General features: G+C 42.6%; 1 protein-coding gene across 1 annotated transcript in view; it reads right to left on the minus strand.

Annotated features, from left to right (window-relative positions):
* DPYSL2 (dihydropyrimidinase-like 2) overlaps positions 1-26,052 on the minus strand; it is a 147,429-nt gene extending 121,377 nt beyond the window's left edge. The window contains exon 1 of the mRNA XM_011962581.1: positions 25,596-26,052. Within this exon, the coding sequence (XP_011817971.1) occupies positions 25,596-25,949 (354 nt within the window). The 5' untranslated portion in view covers positions 25,950-26,052. The remainder of the gene's footprint in view (positions 1-25,595) is intronic.
* Between the last annotated feature and the right edge of the window lie 6 nt (positions 26,053-26,058).

The raw sequence follows: 26,058 nt of genomic DNA on the forward strand, positions 1-26,058 counted from the left end.
GGCTTCAGTGGGGAAAGACCTGTACCTACAGGTGGGTGTGAGGGTGTTGACTGGGTGGAGTGTGGCAATCCTACTCCAGCAGGGCAGGGAAGGTAGCAACAGTTCTGCCTTCAGGGAGGGCACGGTGGTGTAGTTTCCATGGAGCTCTGTCTGCTGAAGTCACAAAAATTAGCTGGGTGTGATGGTGCATCCCTGTAGTCCCAGCTACTCGGGAGGCTAAGGAAGGAGAATTGCTTGAACCCAGGAGGCAGAGGTTGCAGTGAGTCAAGATCACATCACCTCACTCCAGCCTAGGCAACAGAGTGAGACTCTGTCTATAAATAAATAAATAATAACACTTTCAAATTAGAGTTTTTATTACACGTGTCCCATTTATTCAATGTTACTGTGTATATAGTGGAAAACTTAGATCCTATTTGAAACGTCTAGTCTTTCTAGATGTTTAAAAGTACACAACATATGCTAAAAGTAGAAGGCTACAGTAACACCGTTTAAATATTTTTTTGTTATCTCACAGGAGTGGTTGCATTTGGGAAGGGAATTGTGAAACTGGATGTTTTGATGCTGACTGTTCACTGGGTGGTGGTGGGCAGGGGGAGAAGGAAGCACGCAGAGAGAAGGGTTCTGTGCCCATAAGCTAAATTAGTTCAGATTGTCTAACCATTGTTCTATATGTGCAATTTTAGTTAATATTGCTGTGTATTAAAGGCTAAGCAAGTCCTAATGCCTAAAATATGTTAAAAGTAGAGGTAGTTGGCCAGGCGCGGTGGCTCATGCCTGTAATCCCAGCACTTTGGGAGGCCGAGGCAGGCAGGTCACGAGGTCAGGAGATCAAGACCATCCTGGCTAACATGGTGAAACCCCGTCTCTAGTAAAAACACACAAAAAAATTAGCCGGGCGTGGTGGCGGGTGCCTACAGTCCCAGCTACTCGGGAGGCTGAGGCAGGAGAATGGTGTGAACCCAGGAGGCAGAGCTTGCAGTGAGCTGAGATTGTGCCACTGGACTCCAGGCTGGGTGACAGAGCAAGACTCCTTCTCAAAAAAAAAAAATTAAAAAATAAAGTAGAGGTAGTTAAGCAATATAACACAGAAACAGAAAACAAAATTCTGTGTGTTCTCACTTATTAGCAGGAGCTAAACACTGAGTACATGTGGACATAAAGACGGGAACAACAGATACTGGGAACTACTAGAAGGGGGAGGGATGGAGGGGAGTAAGGGCTGAAAAACATTGTTGGATACTACAGTGGTCCTTAGTGGCCAAGGTTGCAGATGGCTGTTGCTGTGGTGAGGGTTGTTGGGGTCCTTGGTGTTAAAGGCTACTGGGGCCCAGTGGTCTTCTTTTATCTAAGTGGGGGATGTCATGCCCAAGAGAATTCCTCTTTGCAACAGGTCTGGCATGTAAATATGCTCACTGCAGTGATTGTGCTGGTGTCTGAGGCATGGGAACATGCACAGTAGCCATGGAGCTGGGGTCTGGAGCATGCATGTGATTGTGGGAAGGAGGTAGTGGCTTTGGCCCTGTAGGAGGGCAGGACACAGTGGTGGTTCTTACTCCTGTGGAAACATAATAGCAGCTCCTTCCTCAAAGCAGGAACAGCTTTGCAGACTCTAGGAAGCGTCATTACATGGGCTCAACATCATTGAAGACTGTGGGAGTCTTTGGTGGAGAAAGCTGTTAGTGTTCCTTGGCAGTGATGAGGACTACTGGGGTCCTCCTGCTCCCTTTTCCCCCACGGGGAGAGGTCATGCCAAGGGATCCTTCTTGGATCTATATAGACTGAGAGAGAGGTGGCATGGGTTAAAATGCTTCCTACACTTTTCTGTATGGTCATCCTCAGTTTTCATGCTCCACTGGGTTACTATAGTTCCTTTATTATATTCCAGAGCTCTCCCAGAACTATTTTCATTGGCATGTAGCTGTTTGTTCATTGTTTTTGTTGGGGAGATAAGCACTGGTGCTCCTAGTCCACCATCTTGCTGACATCACTCCTCCTCAATAAGTATAAAATTTTCTTAATTGACATTATAGTGAACTGATCTGATAGCTACCTCCTTTATCAAGTGACCAGAGTTAAGATGACAAGTAATGGGATAAATTGACATCCTGCACCTCATGATAGGATTCTCCCAGAAGAGCCAGCATTGCTTTAGACATAGTCATGACAAAAATGTATAAATCATGAAGCAACATCAGACGATTCCAAACTGAGAGGCAGTCTACAAAATAACTGGCCTATAGTTTTCTTTAAGGGTTAAGGTTATATGAGCCAAGGAAAGATGAACTCTTCCAGACAGAAGGAAAAAAATACATGACAAGTAAATGATAATCCTGACTTGAATGTTGGACCTACTAAAGAATGTTATTGGAAAATTGGTGAAATTTCAACAAAGTCTGGGGATTAGAAGGTAGTATTGCATCAATGTTAATTTTCTGATTTTGATGGTTTCACTTGGTCATGAGGAAAAGTAATCTTGTCTTTTGTGAAATATACACTGAAGTATTAAGGGGAAATGGGGCATCATATCTGCAACTTACTCTCAAATGAATGAGAAAAAATACACAGTTGTGTGCATGTGTATGTTTGTGTGTGTGTGTGTGTGTGAGAAGACAGAATGAGAGTAAGGTCAATGCAGTAAAATGCCAACAATTAAGGAAACTAGGTGAAAGGTATACAAAAATTTTGCAACATATTTGTAACTTTTCTTTATATGTTAAATTTCTCCAAAAGATAGTTTTTGAAAAGCTTTAAAAGCACAAGCTATTTTTTTCTACACAATATTAGATAAATAATAGCAAACATTCTAGGGAGATATGACAAAAACTAGCAAATGACTGGAGTTTGGGACCCCATGCTGAATCATCCTGCAGCTCCTGAGCTTGTCTTGATTTTGCAACAAGCGAAGGCAGCCTGCCCAGAATAGGCTCCACTAAATAGGAACATGGAGAGTCAAAGCCATTCCTCAGCTTCTCCCAGAACATTTGACTTTGATTTCATTATCCAAATATTTAGGCAACAATAATGATAATGGCAGTAATAATATTACCTAACCAACTCTGTAGGAATTACTTGTACTTCCTATGGCCCTTTGACATTAATTTAGCCATAAACCAATCTATTTAAGCCACTCATCAGAAAATCAAATATTTAAGACTTTCTACTAAAAAACATCCTTATTATTTACCATAACCTTCATTTATATACCTGTCAGTTGGGAAGGAAGTGTCAGATTCAGTAGACATTTTCTCACTTATTCCCAAATAGAGTCCCTTTGGTGGCCGAGTCAAGATGTAGCTCATTTGCATCGTCCTCCCCATTCTCTCACTGCCTTTCCCATCAATGCAGCTACAATTCAGAATCTTGCCCTTCATTATTTCTCCATAATTTGCAAATGTCTCTCTTTTGTCGCTGTTATGCTTCCTTAAGACTTACTTACAGATTCCTCTTCATTCAAACACAATTTATTCCCTTTCATAAATTCACTATTCATGTCATGCCCACCTAATAATTTACAGTTTTGTTTGTCTGTTTTTGAGATGGAGTCTGTCACCCAAGCTGGAGTGCAGTGGCGTAATCTCGGCTCACTGCAACCTCCGCCTGCTGGGTTCAGGCGATTTCTCCCTTCTGAGCTGGGATTATAAGGTGTGTGCCACCACCCCTGGCTAATTTTTATATTTTTAGTAGAGATGGCGTTTCACCATGTTGACCAGGCTGGTCTTGAACTCCTGACCTCAGGTGATCCACCCGCCTTGACCTCCCAAAGTGCTGGGGTAATAGGCATGAGCAACCATGCTCGGCCTATAATTTACTTTTTAAAAAACATATTATAAGCCAAACACAGTGGCTCATGCCTGTAATCACAGCACTTTGGGAGGCTGAGGTCACAGGAGTGCTTGAGCCCAGGAGTTTGAGACAAGCCTGGGAAATATGATGAAACCTCATCTATACCAAAAATACAAAAATTAAGGTTGGGTGCATTGGCTCACACCCATAATCGTAGCCCTTTGGGAGGTCGAGACAGGGGGATTGCTTGAGCCCAGGAGTTCTAGTCTGGGCAACTTAGCGAGATCCTGTCTCTAAAAAAAAAAAAAAGAAAGAAAAAGATACAATAATTAGCTGGGCATGGTGGCATATACCTGTAGTTCCAGCCACTTGGGAGGCTGAGGCTTGAGGATCACCTAAGCCTGGGAGGTTGGGGTTGTGGTGAGCCATGATCATACCACTGCACTCCAGCCTGGGTGACAGAGTGAGACCCCATCTCAAACACACACACACACACACACACACACACACACACACACACAACCCATAGAGTGCTTATCATTTTGATGGGAAGAAAGTTGTATTAATTAGTAACAATACTTTACAAGGATAACGCCACTGTGTGTTAACAGGAAGTTCCTGTTGTTGCCACAGAATATACTGCACTATGTCCTGGCACATTCATTTCAAAGCAATGTGAGCAAATTAACAATATCATCTTGACCAGCTCATCTAAGTAGATAACTAGTTTGCATCCCAGTTAATAACACTGTTGCACATGCTCCCTACACTGGAAAAAAAAAAAAAATATATATATATATATATATGCATTCCATTTTGTATAAACGGGCCCAAACATAACATGTTTTTCTGTTTATTGTTCCCAATGCAATCTCTGCACTTACATTCTGTGAAATGAATTCAGGTTTCAAATGAGAGCAGAAAAAGGTCATGCAACACCAGAGTATGACCTCTATGGAAAACCTCTAGTTGGGTTTTTCTTATGTGCCAGTCCGAACTCCAAAACTTTATATGTAGGACATATTTAAGTCCCTTAAACAATCCTCATGTTATGGACTGGATTTTCATGTCCCCCTAAAGTTCACATGGCCAAATCTAATCTCTATTGTGATGGTATCCGGAGGTAGGGTCTTTGGGAGATGATCAGGTCATGAGGGTGGGGCCCTCACACTGCAATTAGTTCCCCTGTGAGAAGAGAACAAAGAGCTAATTCACACTCTTTCTGCCACGCAAGGAGAAAAGAAGTACAAAGTCTGCGATGTGGAAGAAGTCCTTCAACAGAACCCAATCGTGCTGGCACCCTGATCTCAGACTGCCATCCTCCAGAACTGTGAGAAATAAATAGTTGTTGTTTAAGTCACCCAATCTATGCCAATTTGTTATAGCAGCTTGGACTAAGCCACATAATGATGTAGATACTGTTCTAACCCTAATTTAAGTGATGAGGAAATAGTCATAGAAATGCTGTAGCTAGATAAAATACAAGATTTGGGATGGGTGTGGTGGCTCATGCCTATAATTCCAGTGCTTTGGGAGGCTGAGGTGGGAAGATTACTTGAGGCCAGGAATTAGAGACCAGCATGGACAACATAGACCCCATCTCAACAAAACATAATAATAGAAATTAGCCTGGTGTGGTGGCCCATGCCTGTAGTCCTAGCTAATTACGAGTCTAAGGAAGGAGGATAACTTTGAGCCCAGGAGTTCAAGGTTGCCGTAAGCTATGATTGCGCCACTGCACTCCAGCTTGGATGAGAGTGAGACCCTGTCTTCAATAATAATAATAATAAATAAAAATAAAAAATACAGTGTGTCCTATATTTTCATTTGATAAAAGTGGCAACCCTACGTAGAAAAAGTAAGTATGTTGACTAAGGCCACACAGTCACACAGCTGTTAGCAGTGGTAACTGGCTCTAGAGTTCACATTTTTATCTCGGAAATCCTGTAAGAAGTAAATGAGGGGCAGGGCATGGTGGCTCATGCCCATAATCCCAGCATTTTGGGAGAGTAAAGGGGGGGGGCATCATTTGAGCCCAGGAGTTCGAGATCAGCCTGGAAAACATTTCTACAAAATGTAGACAAGTGTGGTGGCATGTTCCTGTAGTCCCAGCTACTTGGAAGGCCAAGGTGGGAGGATCGCTTGAGCCTAGGAGATGCAGGATCCAAGGAGCCAAGATCACACCACTACACTCCAGCATGGATGACAGAGCAAGACTCTATCTCAAAAATCAGAAAAGAATTATGTGAAATAGTCCATATAAATGACTTAGCATGGTATCTGGTATCTAGAAAGGTATATACACTAATAGCATATAGTTCCTAATATAGTTCCTAATACAGTCACTAACAATCCCAATAACCAGCCTTGTTGCTAGCTCATTGAACTCCTCTGTTCCTAAGATCTTCAATATCCTTAACAGCCCACTACCATTTCATTCCTTGGACCTTCAAAGCCCACGGACTTCCCAGCTTCTTCCCACTTCCTAACTCCTAAACTCTTCCATTCCTCTCCTCCCACATGGTTACTCATTTTCACCATGCCTGCTTTTCAGTTGCATCAATTAAGACCCTCTTGTCACTAGGCTGTCACTGGGTACCCCTATCAGTCCCTGCCACCTCAGCAGCACCTCACTTCCTGCAAGCCTCAGTTCTTCCACCATCCTTTCTCCATCTGGGATCTCCAGGAGTCCTCTTAACCTCTTCACCTGAGAACATTTGACAGCTGTGGTCATTGACTTCACTCCCGATGCAGCCTTTTTGGCACCAGTGGCTTCTCTAATGCTGTGTGGCAATGTTTTGTCTCTAGTTTCTTGCCATCTCCTAAAACGCTTTTGCTAATCAATAAATGGAGCTGGGACAACTGGACATCCACAGGCAAAATAATGAAGTTGGACCCCTACCTCATACCATACAGAAAAATTAACTCAAAATGGATCCAAAATCTACATGTAAAAGCAAAAACTATGAAACATCCAGGAGAAAACACAGGGATAAGTCTTTGTGACCTTGGATTAGGAAATACGCTCTTAACCAGGACACCAAAAGTACAAGCAACAAAAGAAAAGATAGGTAAGTTACACTTTGTCGAAAATTAAAACCATTCATACATCAAGGACACTATTAGGAAAATGAAAAAACAATCCACAGAGCAGGAGAAAAAAAATATACATTAAGGATGTAGTATACAGAATATATAAAGAACTCTTACAGCTCAACAACAAAATGGCAAATATTCCAACTTAAAAATGGGCAAAGAATTTGAACAGACAGTTCTCCAAAGAAGAGATACAAACGACATAAGCACATGAAAAGATGCTCAATGGCATCAAGTCATCAGGGAAATACAAACCAATGCCACAAAAGATACTGACTCACACCCAGTAGGATGGCTGGAATCAAAAAGACAGACAATAACAAGTGTTGACAAGGATGTGGCAAGGTTGGAAACCTCATTCACTAACTCTCACACACTGCTGATGGGAATGTAAAGTAGTGCAGCCACTTTGGGAAACAGCTTGGCAGTTCCTCAAAAAGTTAGAGTTACCAAATAAGTCACCAATTTTACTCCTTGGTATATAACTAAGAGAAATGAAAACATATGTCCACACAGACTCTACCATGAATATTCATAGCAGCGTTATTCATAATAGCTAAAAAGTGGAAACAACCCAACTACCTGTCAACTGATGGATAAATTAAAAAACAGGTATTATATCCATACAATGGAACCTCATTCACCACGAAAATGAGCAAAGTACTGATACATGTTACAACACCAATGAACCTGGAAAACATTGTGCTGAGGGAAAGAAGCCAGTCACAAAAGACCATATAGTATATGTTTCCATGTATATAAAATGTGAAAATAGGCAAATCCATACAGACAGAAAGCAGATCAGTGGTTGTCAGAGGCTGGGGTGGAGGAAATGGATAGTGACTGTTTACTGGGTTTCTTTTGGGGATGATGCAAATGTTCTGCAAGTGGACAATGATAATGAGTGCACATCTTGTGAATATCCTAAAAGCCATTTGAATTATACACTTTAAAGGTGCAAATTTTGTGGTATGTGAAAAATATTTCAATAGTAAATACTTGTACCAAAGCTCATTCCTCTCCTGAAGTCAACCCTGGTACCACCTGCCCTTGGAATAAACTCTGCCCCTGTTCTTTTACCTAAAAATTAACTCCACCAGACATAAAGTCCCTCAGATCCAACTCTGACCTCATCCCTGGGTTCACAGAATTTTCCTGCCACAAGAGAAAGCCCTGATCATCCTCCAGCAACTGTGTCCTCCTCTGTATTTGAAGCCAGTCCCTCCTTTCCTGTCAGGGAACCACACTTGCCTCCTATCTCTGTCAGTCCTGCTCTCCCTTCTGGGGCCTTCCTCTCTGTACACAAACATGATCATGGCTTCCACATCTTACCAAAAGCAAAAGAACTTCAGAAGGCACAAGTGCCCTCCCTGTACCCATATCCCTGGCAAACCACCTGTCTTCCCAAAGGACACCAAGGTGAGTTTCCTCAAGTACCCACCACTCTCCCAACCTCACAGCACAGCAGCTGCCACTCACCCGCCATCAAGCCTGCTCCCACCAAGACCAACACCTAAGCCCAACTAGTGGTGTCCTTTCAGGTTTCATACTATTTCATTTTTTTTTCTGCCTTTAATACTGTTTACCATCCTGTACCTCTTGAAATGCCCTTGTCTCCCTTCCCTAGCTTGACTTTTAAATATTCATTAATATAAAATCACCCTTTATTAAGCACCTGCTAATACCAGACCCTGTACTTTCACCAGTCCTCTGGGCCAGTCTGAACAATACTGTGGAACAGAGGTTCTCTCTATTTGTCTTATGTGGTACCGGAGCCCAGATCAATTATACCCAAGGCCCAGAATAAATGACTCACCCCAGTTCTAGATGGCTCCAACATCTGTGTTCTTTCTACCACCTTACACATTCTCCCTGACTGATCTCATCCACTTCATGGCTTCAGACACCACCTCCTTGCCAATGACACCCTATCTTTATCTCCAGCCCCCCAAATCTCTTCTGATCTCACTTCCAGCTGGTTGCAGAGGTTGAGAGGTGATCTCTACATACCCAGGAGTGTTACTGCTGGGCCTGTGGGAACTTCCATGAGCCCCCAAGCTGCCACTCCACAGGGATTAATGCCCCTGTGTTCTCTTCAGACCTCCATTGTGGGTCTCCTCGATTTCCTCTGCTATTTCCTTATTTTGTTTTCTGTCCTTCCTACGGTCTGAATGTGTCCCCCAAAATTCATGTGTTGGAAACCTAATCCCCAATGCAATAGTGTTAAGAGGTGGGGGCTTTGGGGAGGTGCTTAAGTCATAACGGCTGAGCTTCCTCATCACTTTTTTTGTTTTTTGTTTGTTTGTTTGTTTTTGTTTTTGTTTTTGAGATGCGGTCTTGCTCTGTCACCCAGGCTGGAGTGCAGTGGCACAATCAGGGCTCACTACGGCCTCAAACTCCTGAGCTCAAACCATCGTCCCACCTCAGCCTCCTGTGTAGCTGGGACCACAGGCCTGAGCCACCACATCTAACTGGGAAGTCATTCAGTAACAAGACCTCCCTGTCTAGACCTAGTGTATAAGAAGGAACAGGTCATGATATCCACTTTGCAAATGAGGAAGCAAATCTAAAAGAAACAGGTGATTTGCTAAAGCCACCATCTTGTATACCACAAAAAACTCACTATAACTGGGGAAACTCATCCTAATCTTTTGCACACGGGATTCTCCAGTGACATTCCAGGAAATCTCAAGAATTAAGTTTGAAACACAGCATTGGAATGGTTTCCTCACAGAAGTACATCTTCTTACCTAACTAAATGGCCAGAAGGAAGGACAAAGAAATGACTGGTGATCGTGTTAAATTTTTTAAAGGGTTCTAAAAACAGTCCAGAGTCCTAATGGAAATTGAGGAATTTGTAGAACATCTGCACATTTCTCTCTCTGGTTCTAAGTCTGGGTAACTTCATGCAGACTTAATTCCTGAATGCCTCATGACAATTTCAAAGTCCACATCCAATTAAGATGTGACCAAAATGTCACGGACCAATTGAATGTTATCACAGGAAATAATATGGCAAAGATATACATTTGCTGGTGTGCTATGATGAAGCTAAGATAGCCACGACAACACAGTGATTACAATGCTCAGTGTTACAGGATGATCTCATGGGAAGAAGGTAAAGCTGACCTTACTTGGAAATCCTGCTTTGCTAATTCTGTCACTGGAATTGGAGGAGATTTAGTGAACAGAGTTGTAGATGGTAGTTGTTTTTTTTCCTTTTCAGTTAATTTTTTTTTTTTTTTTTAGAGGGAGTTTCGCTCTTGTTGCCCAAGCTGGAGTGCAATGGCATGATCTTGGCTCACTGCAGCCTCCACCTTCCAGGTTCAAGCGATTCTCCTGCCTCGGCCTTCCAAGAAGCTGGGATTACAGGCACAGGCCACCACGGCCAACTAATTTTTTTTTGTATTTTTAGTAGAAACGAGGTTTCACCATGTTAGCCAGGCAGGTCTCAAACTCCTGACTTCAAGTGATCCCCTCTCCTCTGCCTCCCAAAGTGCTGGGATTACAGGCGTGAGCCACCGCACCTGGCCCCAGTTAATTCTTTTCTAGCCATCTTCATTACCAGCTTTGGCATAATCATATGCCCTGTAAGACATTTAATTCATTCCTAAAAAAAAAATAAAAAATAAAAAAATTAAAATTAAAATTTAAAAATCTAGCATTTGAATGGACAGTTTTGGACTCCATTGGTTTTAGTGATGTGACTATAACTCTGAATATGCATCAAGTTTTTACAAGAAAAATTACAGGCAGCACAGTGGCTCATGCCTAATCCCAGCCCTTTGGTAGGCTGACGCAAGAGGATCCCTTCAGCCCAGGAGTTTGAGACCAGCCTGGGCAACAAAATGAGACCTTGTCTCTACAAAAAAAGTTAAAAATGAGCCGGGTGTGGTGGCACACATGTATAGTCCCAGCTACTCAAGAAAATCACATGAGCCCAGGAGTTCAAGGCTGCAGTGAGCTATGATCACATCACTGCACTGCAGCCTGGGAGACACAGAGAGATCCTGTCTCTAAATTTATAAATATAAATGAAAAAGTAATTTGGCCAGCCGCTCCATGTACAACACTCCAACTAAAATATTAATGAAGATCATACAAACAGGAACATACCCAACAGTTCTGTAAAACTTAGACCAACAGACAACCTAAGGCCAGAATCTTATACTGATCTTAGGCCTACTATTGCCAGCCAGTAGTGCCATATGAATCATGCCTTTCTATTCTGTTTTTCTGATGCTTTGACATCTGGGGCCTTGCCAACCCTGGAGAAACTGCACCTCCCAAGCTAACCAATTCCTAGAGATGATAAAATGACTCTCTTGGTGTCATGTCTTTCACATGCAAACCAACTAATCCAGAGCTCACACTCCATCCTTCTCCTTCAGGAAACTCTTAAACTTAGGGCCAATATCCACCTACCCTAATCACCCCAGGGTCAGGAACCAGACGTTTAGGGACAGCCACTATGCTCCAGGGCCCATCAACATTATCCAAACTAGCCACCCTAAACCTGTTTACCCCTCCTCTCCTATTCCTTCCCAGAAACCACAATAAAGGCTCTTGGCCACCTATTCCCCTGGCTCCCTCTGCCTCCTGGCCAATGTGGTGCTTCCCGAGTGGCGCTGCACTGTGTTCAGTGCCTCCTGTTTCCAGGGATCTGTGAGTATTCATTTCTTTCTTTCTTTTTCTTTTTCAATGGTGTCTCGCTTAGTTGCCAGGCTGGAGTGCAGTGGTGCGATCTCGGCTCACTGCACCCTCTGCCTCCTGGGTTCAAGAGATTCTCCTGCCTCAGTCTCCTGAGTAGCTGGGACTACAGGCGCAGGTCACCATGCCCAGGTAATTTTTGTAATTTTAGTAGAGACAGGGTTTCACCATGTTGCCCCAGGATGGTCTTGATCTCTTGACCTCGGGATCCACCCGCCTCGGCCTCCAAAAGTGCTGGCATTACAGGTGTGAACCACTGTGCCTGGCCCATTTCTTTCTTTATAACAGTCATTTACATATCTGTGTGTCTCACCATACCTGATCCCAGATGCATTTTGAAACAATTGCACATACCGGTCTGCCAGGGGCCCTGTTTCTCTCTTCAACAGAAGTCACAGCTCCTGGAAAGGGACTGTGCAGGAAGCAGGATACGGGGCAGACAAGGAGAGGCAGAGGTGCCACCTCACCAGTGCTGCTCTAGCAGCTGATGCTAGGTTGTCTGAGGCAGTGTTCACAAATCTGGGTCACAATGAGACACCGGGCGCGGAGGCTCATGCCTGTAATCTCAGCAGGCGCATCAGTTGAGGCCAGGAGTTCAATACAAGCCTGGCCAACATGGTGAAACCTTATCTCTGCTAAAAACTACAAAAATTAGCGGGGTGCTGTGTTGCACACCTGTAATCCCAGCTACTCGGGAGCCTGAGGCACGAGACTTGCTTGAGCCTGGGAAGCAGAGGTTGCAGTGAGCCCAGATCCCACCACTACACTACACTCCAGCCTGGGTAATAGAGCCAGACTCCATCAAAAAAAAAAAAAAAAAAAAAAAAAAAAAAAAAAAAGACAAATAAGAACCATACATTTAGTTTTTTATAAAGCCCAAATTGTACATATTTTTTAATTCTGGGATTAATTTCCCTTTATGATGTCAGTGTTAAGATGTTATTTATAACAATATTGTGGTAATTTTTAAGGTCCTTATTTGGCAACATAAAAAGTTGGCAACCGCCTACCAATTTATTTTTGAAAGGTGCCTGTAAAAATCCAAACCTGAAACCTCTGCACCAGAAAATAAGAATTGGACAAGGACCTGGTGCTTGAAATGACCAATATATGTCATCGGAGTAGGGCCAAAGACAATTTACACACTTCTCTGCCGAAAACATGGATTCCAAAGGGATTTCATCTGAATTGAAGATAAATGCAAAGGAAAAAAATTAAGCTTATGAAAAATTACTACACAGTAAGGGATAGGAGAGATTATCCTTTAAAAAAAACTTTCAGGAAAATATTTAGCATCTTCAATGGAGGGTAGGAAGGTATCTCTAAAACAAAAATAAAACACCAGACAATATAACTTATCACATCAATCCCTGATTTTAACAGCATATTGAGAAACAAAAAAGTCACCAAGAGCTGATCTGCCACTCACAGCAAGGGTTGGGCATTCTCTTGTTGAACAGAAATGAGTTCATGGCCCGTCAGCAGCAGCCAGGCCACTCTTGTCCAGGATGGACCAAGACAGAACTAGCCCACTCCCCAGTCATATTTAATAAAATCTGAACATTGGTTCAAGCCACAAAATGCCAAACTCCCCCACTGTAACTAATAGCAGTGATCACTGCTTCTTTGTCAACTACAGCGTTAGCCTCAGTCTCATCTGCCCCGCTCTGCAAAAGACACACTGAGATGCCCAGTCATAGGATTGTCCCCACTTTCTGCTATCACCCAACCCAGAGGGTACCCTCACTTCCTTGGGCCTCCAAAATCACCCAACCAAAGCCCAGATCCTTCTCACACCCTTGGACAGAGGCGCCCCATAGATCCCCCATGGAACACACCAAGGGGGGTCACTGCAACAAGGCACAAACCCAACTGGTTCAACTACAGGTGTGTTCCTGGTGGTCACTCACTGAAGGACATTGACAATATGCTCAAGTAGCAATTAAAAGATGATTCTTTAACATGATAGACAGCATCGCTTTCAAACAATGACAAAAGAGGCCTTTTCATCAAAGTCAGAAATCAAACAGGGAACTCTAATATTACCACCATGGTTCTAGAAGTTATAGTAAATGTAATCAGACAAGGAAGAGAAATAATGAATAAAGCCATTGGCAAAAAACGCACAAGACTATTATTAGCCACAGATAATAAAACTGTCTAAAAAGAATCAATGGAAAACTATTAGAGCCAAGAGTGAGTTCAATAACATGACCTATTGCTAATTAATATAAAATCCCAGAGTTGGTGCGGTGGCTCACGCCTGTAATCCCAGCTCTTTCAGAGGCCAACGTGGGCGGACCATGAGGTCAGGAGATGGAGACAATCCTGGCTAACACAGTGAAACCCCGTCTCTACTAAAAATACAAAAAATTAGCCGGGCGTGGTGGCATGCACCTGTAATCCCAGCTACTCGAGAGGCTGAGGAGGGAGAATCGCTTGAACCTGGGAGGCGGAGGTTGCAGTGGGTGGAGATCATGCCACTGCAATCCAGCCTGGGTGATGGAGCAAGACTCCATCTCAAAAAAAATAAAATAAAATAGACCCCAGAGTCTCCCAGAACATAAACTACAAAATATAACAGGGAAATTTCCCATTCATTATAGTAACAAAACATCTAGAAATAAATCTAACAAGAAATGTCACAGAGATAAAACAAAATATCTGAATAAGAGGTAAGACATAATATAAACTTAAATAGCAAGACTTACTATTTTAAAAATAAATGTGTCAAAATAACTCAATATATACATTTAATAATTCTGGTTACAAAATCGTATCAGGTTTCTGTAACTAAAAATATGTAATGGAAAGCACATTTGAGTGATGGGGAAAATGAAAAGTAAAGATATTACAGACCTACAGTAACTAAAGCAGTATCGAACCACTGTGGATTTAGTAAACTGGATCAATGAAACAGAATAGAAAGCTAAAAAACTGATCCTGGTGTATATAAGAGGTTCAGTATATTTAAAAAATAAGTGGAAAGAACATTAATTGTTCAATAAATGCCATTGGAAAAACCATCTACTTGAAAAATTAACTTATATGTTACTTCAAGTTAAAGACAAAACTTAATTGTCAGATTACAATGTAAATAAACATGAAATTCAGGCTGAGCATGGTGACTAACGCCTGTAATCCCAGTACTTTGGGAGACAAAGGCAAGAGGATCTCTTGAGCCCTGGAGTTCAAGACCAGCCTGGGCAACATAGTGAGATCCCATCTCTACAAAAACATGCCAGCCATGGTGGCATGCGCCTGTAGTCCCAGCTACTCAGGAGGCTGAGGTGGGAGGATTGCTTGAGCCTAGGAGGTCGAGGCTGCAGTGAGCTTATGATGATGCCACTGCACCCCAGCCTGGATGACGGAGTAAAACCCTGTCTCAAAAACAACCCAAAAAACTATTTTAAAAACTCATGAAACTCAAAAAGATTTTAGGAGAAAGCACAGGTAAATAATTATATAATCTTAAAGTCAGAAAGACTATAAAGACAAAAAATATGTCAGAAAAGATGGATCAACTTGTAAATTTTAAATTTGCATGTCAAGAGATCAAAGCCATTTAAAAATTAGAGGAAAACTAAGAAAAAATATGTAGCAGATGACATTAAAATGAATACATTTTTAACATGTAATTTTTACAAATCACAGTCTGAAATATGAACACAGATAGGAAAACCATCAAACAACACCTCTAAACTTGGGAAATAGCACCAAGAACTGTAATATCTAGTGATGTCAGGAATATTGCAAAACAGTAATTTTCTCTCTCTCTCTCTCTCTCTCTTTTTTTTTTGAGACGGAGTCTCACTCTGTCGCCCAGGCTGGAGTGCAGTGGTGCAATCTCAGTTCAGTTCACTACAACCTCCGCCTCCCAGGTTCAAGCGCTTCTCCTGCCTCAGCCTCCCAAGTAGCTGGGATTACAGGTGCGCACGCCACCATGCATGCTCAGCTAATTTTTGTATGTTTAGTAGAGACAGGGTTTTGCCATGTTGCCAGGCTGATCTCGAACTCCTGACCTCAGGTGATCCACCCACCTCGACCTCCCACAGTGCTGAGATTACAGGTGTGAGTGACCACGCTTGGCCCTCATTCATTTTTAATGGAAATTTGAAGCCTGGAAAATATAATGCAACAAAATACTATCTGTGGTTATTTTTACATAGTAAGACAATGGATGACTTTTCTTTTCAAAAATTTGTTTATGAAGGCCATCTACAATAAACATGGTACTTTTGTTATTATTTCTTTAAAAAAGAACAAAATACAAATTGAAATCAGAATGTCTGTTCAGCAAAGGACATAATCTTTTGTGAAAAGAGGCTCAACAAAACCACAATGAGACACCATCTCACATCCAGTAGGATGATGCCTATCCAAACAAACAAGAAAACTACCAAAAAATAAGTATGGGCAAGGATGTGGAGACACTGGAAACCTTGAGTACTGTTGTTGGAAATGTAAAATGGTGTAACAACTGTGGAAAACTGTATAGTAGTTTCCTTTAAAAATTAAATAGTTATCAGATTATCTGGCAATTCCACTTCCATGTACACACTCAAAAGAATTGAAAGCAAGGTCCCAAATAGATATTTGCATAGCCATGTTCATAGCAACATTATTCACAAGAGCTAAAAGATGGACAACCCAATTGTTCACTGATGAATAAATGAACAAATAAACAAAATGTGGTCTATACATACAATAGAATATCTTCAGTCTTGTTTTTTAAATTCAGCCTTGAAAGGAAATTCTGGGCCAGGGGCAGTGGCTTATGCCTGTAATCCCAGTGCTTTGGGAGGCTGAGACAGGAGGATTGCTTGAGCCCAGGAGTTTGAGGTTATAGTGGACTATGATGGCACCACTGCACTCCAGCCTGGGTGAGAGAGCAAGACCCTGTCTCTTAAGGAAAAAAAGAAAAAAAAAAAAAAGTAAAGAAATTCTGACACATGCTACAACATGAACAAACTTTGGGGACATTATGCTAAGTGAAATAAACTCGTCAAAAAAAGACACATACTCTTTGCTTCCACTTACATGACGTTCCTAAAGTAGTCAAATCAACAGAGACACAAAGTAGAAAGGTGACTGCCAGGGGCTGGGAGGAGAGGGGAATGAAGAGTTGTTGCTTCATGGGTACAAAGTTTCAGTTCTGCAAAATGAAAATTATCCTGATGACTGGTTGCACAACAATGTGACTATACTTAACAATACCGAACTGTATATTTAAAATCGTTAAGATAGTAAATTTTATGTTATGTGTATGCTATTACAATATAATTTTTAATTGAACTCATTTATTTTATTAGTTTATTAGTTTAAAATAAATTTATTAGTTTAAATTTATTAGTTTAAAACTCAGTTTGTTGGTTGCTGCCTTCCTCAACACCATCCCTGCCACTCCCAAATCATTGGATTAGAAAGCAAATTTAAAACTTTATTAAAAATTTATATATATATATACACATATATACCCATATGTCTGTATACATTCGTATATATGCACACACAAAGAAGGAGTTTTTAAAATATGAACAAGATCTTTAGATAGAAGAACAAGGCTTATCCAGTGCACAAAACGCTCAAGAATACTGAGCTACTACAAATGCTATTCTAAATGAATTTCAAACCTCCCCAAGGATTTAGCTACATGAATATGATTCTAGGAAATTAGGTACTGGAACTCCTTTGCTAGATTTCAGATGATCCAGCAGTTTTATGAACAGCCGGGGACAGTATAATACCAAAAGCATAAGCAACAAAAGAAAAAAATAGATAAATTGGATTTCATCAAAATTTAAAACTTTTGTATACCATCAAAAAAGTAAAAAGATAATCCACAGAATGGCAGAAAATATCTGCAAACCATAGATGTGATAAGGGCCTAGTATCTAGAATACATAAATAATTCATACAATTTGACAATATGACAAATAACCCAGCTGAAAAAAATGGACAAAGATTTGAATAGACATTTCTCCAAGGAAGACACACAAATGGCCAAAAAAGCATGAGAAAAGAGGCTCATCGTTGTTAGTTATTAGGGAATGCAAATTAAAGCCACAATGAGATACCAATTCCCACCCACCTGATGGTTATAACCAAAATAAGGAAAATAACAAGTGTTGGCCAGGATGTGCGGAAGTTGGAACCTTCAAATGCTGCTGGTGGGAATGTAGAATGGTACAGCTTCTATAGAAAAGAGTGTGGAAGTTCCTCAAAGAGCTAAACATAGAGTTATTACATGACCAGCAATTCTACTCCTAGGCAGAACACAAGAAAACTGAAAATTGTTTGCTTGTTTGATTTGAGACAGTCTCACTCTATTGCCCAGGCTGGAGTGCAGTGGCATGATCTTGGCTCACTGCAACCTCAGCTCCCGGGTTCAAGCGATTCTCATGCCTCAGTCTCCTGAATAGCTGGGATTACAGGCTTATGCCACCATGCCCGGCTAATTTTCGTATTTTCAGTAGAGATGGGGTTTCCCCATGTTGGCTAGGCTGATCTCGAACTCCTGACCTCAAGTGATCCGCCCACCTTGGCTGGGATTACAGGCATGAGCCACGGTGCCAGGCCTTGAAAACATATGTTTAAACAAAAACTTGTAAAAAATGTTAATAGCAATATTATTCCTAATAGCCAAAAGGTGGAAACAAACCAAATGTCCATCAACTAACTGGAAAAACTAATGAATAGGATACATACAGAACAATGGAACATTATTTGGCCCTGAAAAGTACTCATACATGCTACAACATAGATGTACTTGTTGGAAGGAAGTACTCATACATGTTACAACATAGATGAACCTTGAAAACATTATACTAAGTGGAAAAAAAAAAAAAACCAGACACAAAAGGCCATGTACTGTATGGTTCCATGTCTATGAAATGTCCAGAACAGGCAAATCCACTCAGAAAAAAAAGCAGAAAGCAGATTAGTGATTGCTAGGGCCTGGGGGGAGTGGGAAAAAGAAAGTGACTGCTTAGTGGTACAAGCTTTCTTTTGGATGAAAAGCTTTCATTTTCATCCAAAAGAAAGAATTAAACATAAATGGTTATGCAACATTGTGAATGCAGTAAAAGCCATTAAACTGTTCACTTCAAAGCGGCCAAAACGAGAATTTTATGTTATGTGAATTTTGTCCCGATTATAAAAAAAAAAAAAAAAAAAAACAGCCATGGGCAGCATAACTTTCTTTCAGAGCCTTCAGTGGAAATAGATAGAAAGAGCATTAGAGATTCCTAGGACAACACAATGACCACTGAGGTTAGATGACTGTGCAGGTCACATGGCCAGTCAATGGCAGAGCCAGTACTACCAGCTGGCTTTACTCAGTGCTTTCTGCAGGATGCCGTCAGAATCAGAGCCCACGCAGTTTATCTGTGTATTCTCAAAAACAAACACAAACCACCTTTAAGACCAGGCACTTGCACACAAGACAGTATTTGTGTGCAGTACCTATGGTACTAGGTTACCACCAGCTGCAACCGACTAAATCAAGTGTCCGTCAGTCCTACCTGCCTATGCTTTTATTGATGACTCTTTCATTAGTTTCATGTGCTTGTATTTCATGATTGTTATGGACTTTGTGTTTGTGTTCCCCTCTCCAAAATTCCTATGTTGAAATCCTAACCCCTAATGGAATGGTATTAGCAGGTAGGGCCTTTGCAAGGTGCGTAGGCCATGAGGGTGGAGCCCTCATAAACAGGACGAGTGACCTTATAAAAGAGACCCCAGAAAGCTCCCTTGGCCCCTTCCACCACGTAAGAACACGAGGAGAAGACGGCAATCTGGAAACCATAAAGTGGGCCCTCACCAGATACCAGATCTGCCAGCGTATTGATCTTGGACTTCCCAACCTCCAGAACCATGAGAAATAAATGTTTCTTGTTCAAGCCACCTGGTCATGGTAATTTGTTATCACAGCCTGACTAAGACAATGATTTACATCAAGTAGAAAAATTACACTCTCATCACATTGCTCTAATTTCTAATCTTAGAAAAGCATGTCATTCATACTGTCACAGTTGACTTGTGTCCCAGGGATATTTGAAGACATTTCTTGTGTTTTAAAAAATGATAGACAGAATGTCAGCAGTTTAGGGCACATTCATAAAGACAAATCAACAGTCCATTTTATAAATGGCTCCAAAGAGTACACTGAAAAACAAAACAAAACAAAACAACAACAACAACAACAAAAAAAAACAGGCATTCAGAACTTTTTTGCAATAATACATTCTTTGGAGATAAAATGAGAAAAAATAATTAATATCAAAAGCAAATCAGTATATATCAGAGTGATATATAAAAAGCTCTCTAGTCACATATCCCTGGGGTTCAAGCCCTGCCTCTGGCTTTTCATTAGTAAGTTGCTTTATGTATTAGTCTGTTCTCATCCTGCTAATAAAGACATACCTGAGACTGGGTAATTTATTAAGAAAAAGAGGTGTAATGGACTCACTGTTGCACATGGCTGGGGAGGCCTCACAGTCACGGCAGGTGATGAAATGCATGTCTTACATGGCAGCAGGCAAGAGAGAATGAGAACCAAGCAAAAGGGGAAAACTCTTACAAAACCATCAGATCTTGTGAGACTTACTCACTACAATGAGAACAGTATGGGGGAAACTGCCCCCATGATTCAATTATCTCTCATCGGATCCCTCCCACAACATGTGGGAATTATGGGAGTACAATTCAAAATGAGATTTGGGTGGAGACACAGCCAAACCATATCATTTTACAAGTTGCATTTACCTTTATATATTTCATTTGCAAAATAAGAATAAGAGTAACACTTGCTTAGTAGAGTCATCTTAGAATTAATAAAATAGTCCATACAAAGCATTTAACACAGAACTTACCCCATAGAAAATACGGAGTTTAATGGGATGTAAAATATTTTGCCTGCAAAATTAAATTGTACCCTTATGTTTACTACATATCTCTGGCAGTGTAACTGAGCCACAGAATTGACTATTGGAAGAAATATGATACTAGATTAGGAAATATTAGTTCAAATCCTAGTTTACATACTTACTAAATAGCAAGACCTTAGGAATTAGGCAAGTAAATATCACTAAATCTCAGTTTCCTTATCTACAGAAAATAAATAATGCCTGTATCAGACAGTGTTGGGGCAAGGTTTTATTAATAGAACAATATACTCTAAACATTCTACAACGTAGAATCTAGAATTTAAAAGCACATTCTAGAGTTATATAGTGCCACATAAATAACACAGCTTTACTGGTAGAGGACTACAGTGGGACTGAAAACAAGAGGCCTCCATCCCAGTCCTGGAACGATCACCTGGGCTCCAAGGAACGAAGTAGTTTTCAGGACATCACTTTCATCACTTCTAGAATGAGGTAATGAAACAATCATTAGGTCTCTTGCAAGTTCTGACATTCAATGAGGGTATCCATTTGAATCCATAATCAATTCTGACTTCCCCTTCTTGCTCAAGAAAGCAGAGAGGGATGCTTGCACCAAAGGACCCTGGAATATGTGGCCTGTGTTTACCAGGCTAGAAAAACTCCCCAGCCTCACCTTGATTTCCATGGTACAGAGCCATGAGTTTGTGAACCATGCAACACTGCATATGCAACCATGCAAAGGTCATGGCCAGAAGTTGTCACTGGGGTTCAATGACAGCAGTTCTCCTCTCCATCCTTGAGCTCCAAGGGGAAAGATGGTAGATGCTGGTTAGCTGGCAGGAGTTTTCCTCTGGTTAGGTTGTAGGCCCCAGACCTGGGGGCCTATTTCATCCCAAATCTAATCCTTCTTCCTTCCTCCCACAATTAATTATTGCAGGCCAATTAATTGAGCAACAACTTTTTAAATCATTAAAGACTTGTTATAATTTAACTAATTATAGAAATATTATTCAGCCATAAAAAGGAAGGAAATTCTGTCACATGTTACAACATAGATGAACCTTAAGGGCATTATGCTAAGTGAAATAAGCCAGTCGCAAAGAACATAAACAGTGTCATTTCACTTATATGAGGAATCTAGAGTAGTCAAGCTGGCAGAGACAGAAAAGAGAATGGTGGTTGCCAGGGGCTGGGAAGAGGTGGAATGAGAAGCTGGTGTTTAATGGGTACAGAGCTTCAGCTTGGGGGGATGAAAAAGTTCTGGAGATTGGTTGCACAACAATGTGAATACACTTAACACCACTGGACTGTACACTTAAAAATGATTAAGGTGGCAAATTTTAGGTTATGTAAAAATTATTTTTTAATTTAACTAATTATATGATTAGTTAAATAATCAGCTGGGAAATCAAGAGCAAACAATAATTATGGATTTGCATCATTTCCTTCCCCTCTCCGAGTACTCCCCACCTTTTGAACCCAGGTGGGTCTTAGGTTTTTTGGAATCCTGAACACACAAATGCTCACATCTCCTGTTTTGAACCAAATATGACCTGTAAAGTATCAAGGTATTGTCTTTATTCCAAATCTCCACCACACACCCCACTAACTATGCATTCGTTTTGTTTAACAGTCTAGTCTGTTACCAAACCACGGATCTCTGGGGACAACTTGGGCATCAGTCATTCGCCTGAGGAGCAGATGCCTTTAATCATTGGAATTTCTCTTTAACTAAGATTAATGCAAGTTAAGAATTCTGAATGGGAGAAGGGTGGCCAAAGAGTGACTTTAGAACCTGTTGTCCTTTGGAAGAAGAAAAGTCTAGAAGGCGCATCCTATGGGGAATGGAGTGGGGATGATGTTGAACAGTTACAGGGCAGCACAGCACTAGGCTCCCAGGGCCAGAAGAGACTCAACACAGGGAGAAGGGTTGGGGACCCAGATGGAAGGGAGCACCAGAAAGCACTTCACAGACTCAGTGACGTTGTCAAGCTCAGCAGCACTGTGCAGTTCACTCAGTGGCACCTGCCCTGGAGAGGAAGAGAATCACTCCCTGTCACCCCAGCCTGCATATGTTGTTTGCTGCTGGGAAAAGGGCCTAGAGGCCCCTTTGGAAAGCATTCTTATGGTCCAGTATCCCAGGTGGAGCCACTGGTTCTCGCCTACACTGTGTCTGGGGTGAAATGGAGGGAGTTCCTAGGAGGAAGGGAAGAGGCTGAAGGACCCCTGGGCACTGACAAGGGAGGATTGGGCCAACAGAGATGCCCTTCTTCTCTCTCTTCCAAGAGGTTCAGAGTCTTTCACAGTGGTGATCAATGTAACCTCACTGCAGCCCAAAGTGGACTTACAGGGAAAAGAGAATAACAGGATAGACGCTTTCCTCATTCACAATCACTATACCAGCTCTTTCTCTCTGCCAAAATTTGCCATGCCAAGTCAGGCCACACCCATCGCTTTCTGGTGCTGTCTGGCTCACACTCTGAACATAATTTCATTTAGTTCCTGCAAATGCACATGTCCAACATCTCTAATCTTCCATGAGCCATGTGGCATGTGGGTCAAGGAAGCCTGTTCTCTCCCTTCCCAAAGCCTTGCTAGGGGAACAGCAGGCCTCTTAGTGCAACAGCTGAGCAAAGCCACGTCTGACCATACATTAATAACACGCAAATAAAGCTGCAAGAGAGGAGGGACGGTGTGAGTCAGGGTCCCAGGATCCACCCACTCTCAATCTCCCCCACCTTTCTCTGCGCCAGGGCTTCCAATTAGAATGCATGGAGATGCTGGCACTCACCTGGCTCATTCATTGAAAACTAACTAATGACAACTCAACTCAGTCAAAACGGTGGGCCAGTTGAGCTTTTCAGAAGTCACTATTGTTATAAATATAAACACATGCATAGCCACAGCCTTTCCCCTTTTGTACAGACATGAAATATTGAAACATTGCAAGTACTGATCCAGATAAATCCTCTTAGTCATGAATGACAAAATCTCATTGAATAGGCCTTATATGATAAGGCAAGATTAAACATGAAAATTCAGGGGAAGGTGCTGCAGAAAGGCCAAGCTAGAATTGCCCTCTGTTACTAATAACTGGGCAACTGAAGCCAATGTGGATTGCAATCTAAAATTGCCTGGCAGTTTGTTTGCGTATTTTTCTCTTCAAATCTCCCACTCTGTGTGCCTTAGATTTACAATTTAGAATTTCAAACATCTAGGCTTCCAAATGGCCAAGAAAAAAGAAGTGTTATTCAACCCAATGAAACTCTGCCTTTCAAACTTGAATTTTAATTCACTGTTATCATGATAGGGGTGGCCACTTTCAACCCCTATCCTCTGATCTGCCATTTTCTACATGATCTCTTCTTTATTCTCCAGTTGCTTTTACTGCTTCGTCTAGGACATTAGAATCACCAGCACAACTCGCCATGCATGAGGCTACTCACTCAACCATGATGCTGTATGATTTTGGCCCTCACCCAATGTATTCACATAGGGAAGTGTTTCACACACACTCAGCTTTCAGTATAAGCTAAATTATTAGAAACTTTTACTTCAATTGTCTGATCACTTGGAACAAAGTAAGTTTTTTGGGTTTAGGTTCTGGTTGACTCATAGTGAAATATGGATATAAGACACTCCCTTATATGAACAAATTAGAGGGCAGGGCTGGGGGTGGATATAAATTATTAGTTGTGTCACCTTTTACAAATGACAGCAAATGGCTTATATTTCCTAGACTTGACCCTACAAAAGTCAAAACTCTATGTCACATCAGCAAACAGTCACATCATGCCCCAACCATCATCACCAACTCTGCATTGTTCTCGAAGGCTGTCACTGTAAGTACACAAATGTAAATGCTTGTGGGATCCCTCACTGAATATGTATAGACCACTCCCAACTACTCTGGAAGCCTTCTGAGAAGAAGAAACCTCTTGCACTTTGTATAACTAACCTTCCCCCTGCCCTACAAGGCAAGGCGCACGATAGGTATTCAATCAATAATCATTCATTGATTGACTTCTCCTTTTTACCACCAGATATGGGAGAGAAACAGAAAACGCGTTAAAACATTTTGCATTGTAAATTATCAGTTAAGAAATTAAGACTGTGGAAAAGAATTACACTAGTGTAAGGATCACTCAGAGAGAATTGTGGTGTGAGATTATTACTGCGCTGAAAATGCTCACTGTTCATATTTGTCAGAAAGTGACAAACATTTTTTAAAATCAAGAGTGACCAAAATGGCCTTTGTTTCCCCCATTAACACAGGAAGAGGGGTTTAGTCTTCTTCGATAGTCTATTTCGAATGCGAGGGGTTTTCCCCCTTTTCTTGTCGTTTTGACCCTTTGAACATAATCCACTTAGTTCCCCGGTTCCTAAAGCGCCTCCCACATAGCGGTTTGGGGAGAGCTCTGTGAAACCCTGGCTGAGACACTTATTGGAACTTTGTTCCCCACATAGGCTATTTAGGAGCGTCTCGGTTTCCTCGGGCGACTCCACGGCCTCCCTGGCTCTTTTCAAGCTGCGAGCAGGAGTCAAGGGCGGTGCGGTGCTCTGAGGCGGTCCGGGGGGCGCTGACCATGGTCCTGGCCTCGGAGCTCAGGACGTGAGCGCAGAAGGCGCCGACCGAGGCTGCGGGGAGAGGCCGTCGGAACCCCCGCCCCTCCCGATCACCCGAGAGCCGCGGGCCTTCACGCAAAGCCTCCACCGCACGCTCCGAGCCGCCTCAAAAAAAGGGTGGGGCACCCAGTCGCAGCTGCCATCGGAAGCCGCCCGGGAGGATTTCAGAAGAATGGAACCTTGGCCAACCCCCTCCCAGGCGACCACCGCCCGCCCCAGCAAGGGATCAGCCCATCCCCTATGCCCAGCCCCAACCTCCCAAGCTCAAGGAGACTCGGGCAGCCTTTGTGGGCTCACGGTCGCCCACCGCCCAGCCCGAGCCTCGCCGCACCCTGCGCGGAGAAGGGGCGGGTAGGGCGGGGTGCGCGTGCAGATGCGGGAGGTGAGGTACAGGGCGGGGCATGAAGGCGGGCGCGCCGGGCTCAGGGGCGAGGGAGGGGCGATCCCCGCGCCCCGTCCTCCGTCTCCACCCCCCACCCCCACACCGACCTGGTCGTAGATGTTCTGCAGGGCTTCCTTGCCCGAGGCCCTCCGGATCTCCACCTTCCGGCTCGATTCAACAGATGGCTCCCCGCCGGCGCGCCGGCCCTGCCGCGAGTACGGCGGCTGCGGGTCCGGACCCAAGTGGGCGACGTCCCGCTGCTGAGCCACCACCTGCCCGGAGCCCCGGCCCACCGACAGCGAGTCGAAGTCGATGGTCTTGTTCTCCGAGGACCCTTCCACCGGGCAGAACATGCCACAGAATTTCTGCCGGGGCTTGGGGCTCCCGGAGCCCAGGTTTTTAAAAAAGGCAGGGACCTCTTCGTCCTCTGCCGCCTTCCCGGATTGCTTTCTCTCGGCCATGGCTCGGGGGCTCAGGGAGGGTCCTCGCCGTCCGTCCGTCCGTCTGCCAGTCCCTAACTCTCCCTTGCTGTGTGCACAAGCCCCCTAGCTGCTGCCGCGGCTGCCGCTC

The sequence above is a fragment of the Colobus angolensis genome, unplaced genomic scaffold (genome assembly GCF_000951035.1).
Source record: "Colobus angolensis palliatus isolate OR3802 unplaced genomic scaffold, Cang.pa_1.0 Scaffold6, whole genome shotgun sequence".
Lineage (NCBI taxonomy): Eukaryota > Metazoa > Chordata > Mammalia > Primates > Cercopithecidae > Colobus > Colobus angolensis.